Source organism: Buceros rhinoceros, unplaced genomic scaffold, assembly GCF_000710305.1.
Source record: "Buceros rhinoceros silvestris isolate BGI_N320 unplaced genomic scaffold, ASM71030v1 scaffold37750, whole genome shotgun sequence".
Lineage (NCBI taxonomy): Eukaryota > Metazoa > Chordata > Aves > Bucerotiformes > Bucerotidae > Buceros > Buceros rhinoceros.
This window is the reverse complement of record NW_010389958.1, coordinates 18163-19867: the sequence shown is the minus strand read 5'-3', so window position 1 is coordinate 19867 and position 1705 is coordinate 18163. Positions and strand designations below refer to the sequence as shown.

The 1705-nt window shown below is 43.3% G+C and overlaps 1 protein-coding gene across 1 annotated transcript in view; it reads left to right on the top strand.

Moving 5' to 3' along the window:
• The window catches only part of NIF3L1 (NIF3 NGG1 interacting factor 3-like 1 (S. cerevisiae)), a gene marked incomplete at its 5' end in the record, with an annotated part of 5396 nt that overhangs the window by 2208 nt on the left and 1483 nt on the right, over positions 1-1705 (top strand). The window contains 2 exons of the mRNA XM_010135761.1: positions 96-234; positions 1554-1637. Coding sequence (XP_010134063.1) covers positions 96-234; positions 1554-1637 — 223 coding nt within the window. The remainder of the gene's footprint in view (positions 1-95; positions 235-1553; positions 1638-1705) is intronic.

Here is a 1705-nt window from a genome sequence, read left to right as displayed (position 1 = left end):
TCCTGAATGCCCAGTATACTTACGTTTGTACAGCGTGGAAAGCCATGTGAACTTCTGGGGTCAGCTTTCTCACAGTAATTTTAATTTCTTTTCAGCCGCCTCTTCCCCATACTGGAATGGGACGTCTGTGCACACTGAGCGAGCCAGTCTCCTTGTCAAACATCATCGAGCGTATCAAAAGCCACCTAAAATTACCCCATGTCCGCTTAGCCATGGGAATGGGCAAGACACTAGGTAAACAGGCTTGCAGGTTAAGGCTGTCCGCTAGAACTAGTATTCCAGGCAGACAAGGAGCACGAGTGTGTGAGTGAGTGTGTGCCATACTGTTGCCCTGGATGGTTTTAATCCCAAGTAGCATGAAGCACTGTTACAGCAAGAAACAGCATTTTAGCATGTACATAATAAAACTGTGCAGTAAGAATCTCATCTGTATTTTTAACTGGAAGTTCTGTGTTATGTTGATTGTCACTGTGAAGGAGGGACAGCACAAGCTGAATATGAGACATCCTTTTTCATAATCTGTAAAATGACTGAGATTTTTTTTTACCCCCTAGGGTGTCAGACACAAATGCGTACCATTTCCTTGTACGCTCCCTTTTGTGACTGAATGTTAAATTTCAAAGTACCTTAAAATAGTAAGACACTTTATGGTATCCTTAACATGTAACCGCCCATGTTTTGATGACAGGGAAGTGGTGGCAAAGAAGGTGAACTATCCTAGCTCGAATGGTGGCTTGCTAGTAAAACGCGGAGCAAGCAAGCGTTATCCCAGTTACCTATCCTAATCGACAAGGAGCATAGCTGTTAGGATTGGTGAAACCACATTTGCTGAAAACTCTTTGTAACTTATTAGGAGCTGCTTGTACTATCAATTGCACTAAAAATAACCGAGACTATTTTGATGCCTGTCATTATGGTGTGACTCCACTTAAATCATCAGTAATTACATGGCAACGTACTGTAAAACCTTAATGGATTTTGAAGATGTGTGTCATGCGTCCCCTCTCCCTAGTGAACGTAACGCACGTGTGTATATACATTTCCTGTCACTACCGCGTAGGTAGTAGCTTGGAATCAGCAATCATAGCAAACGGACAAAATTTTAATGGCATGGAGCAGCCCTCAGCTTGAACCGAGTTTGGACTTCTAAGAGCTAAAAATTAGGAACCAGTGTATCTGAGGCCAGATGCTGCCTTAATAGCATCAGTAGCTGGAAAAGTAATGATTGTGGAACATGAGAGTCCTGGAAGGAGTAGCAGCCTATTAAAGGGTTCAGAAATCTCACTGAGCACCTCACCAGGAGAGAACTAGCCAGCAGCCAGCCTCCATGATGTAGTTTTCCTACCCCTGCTTGGTGCACGGATGATTTTGCTGTAGTATCAGATACTATAGGCTTGTGACTCTTTCAAACTTCCAAAAGGTGTGTCTCTTCTGCTAACAAATTTACATTGACCCTGAAATCAAGGTAGTAGTTACTGTGAAACAACAGAAATACTGCCATGAGGGCTGAACAGAGGGAAAGGAGTTTTAGCGTGGTACCTTGTATCCTGCAGAATCACCGGTGAAGAAAGCGGCAGTGTGTGCTGGTTCTGGGAGGAGCGTCCTGAAGGGAACGGAAGCGGACCTCTATCTCACAGGTAAAAGATTATGTTGTTGTTTCATTGTCTTTATAAAAATAGTCACTCTAAGAAAAAAAAAGGGGGGG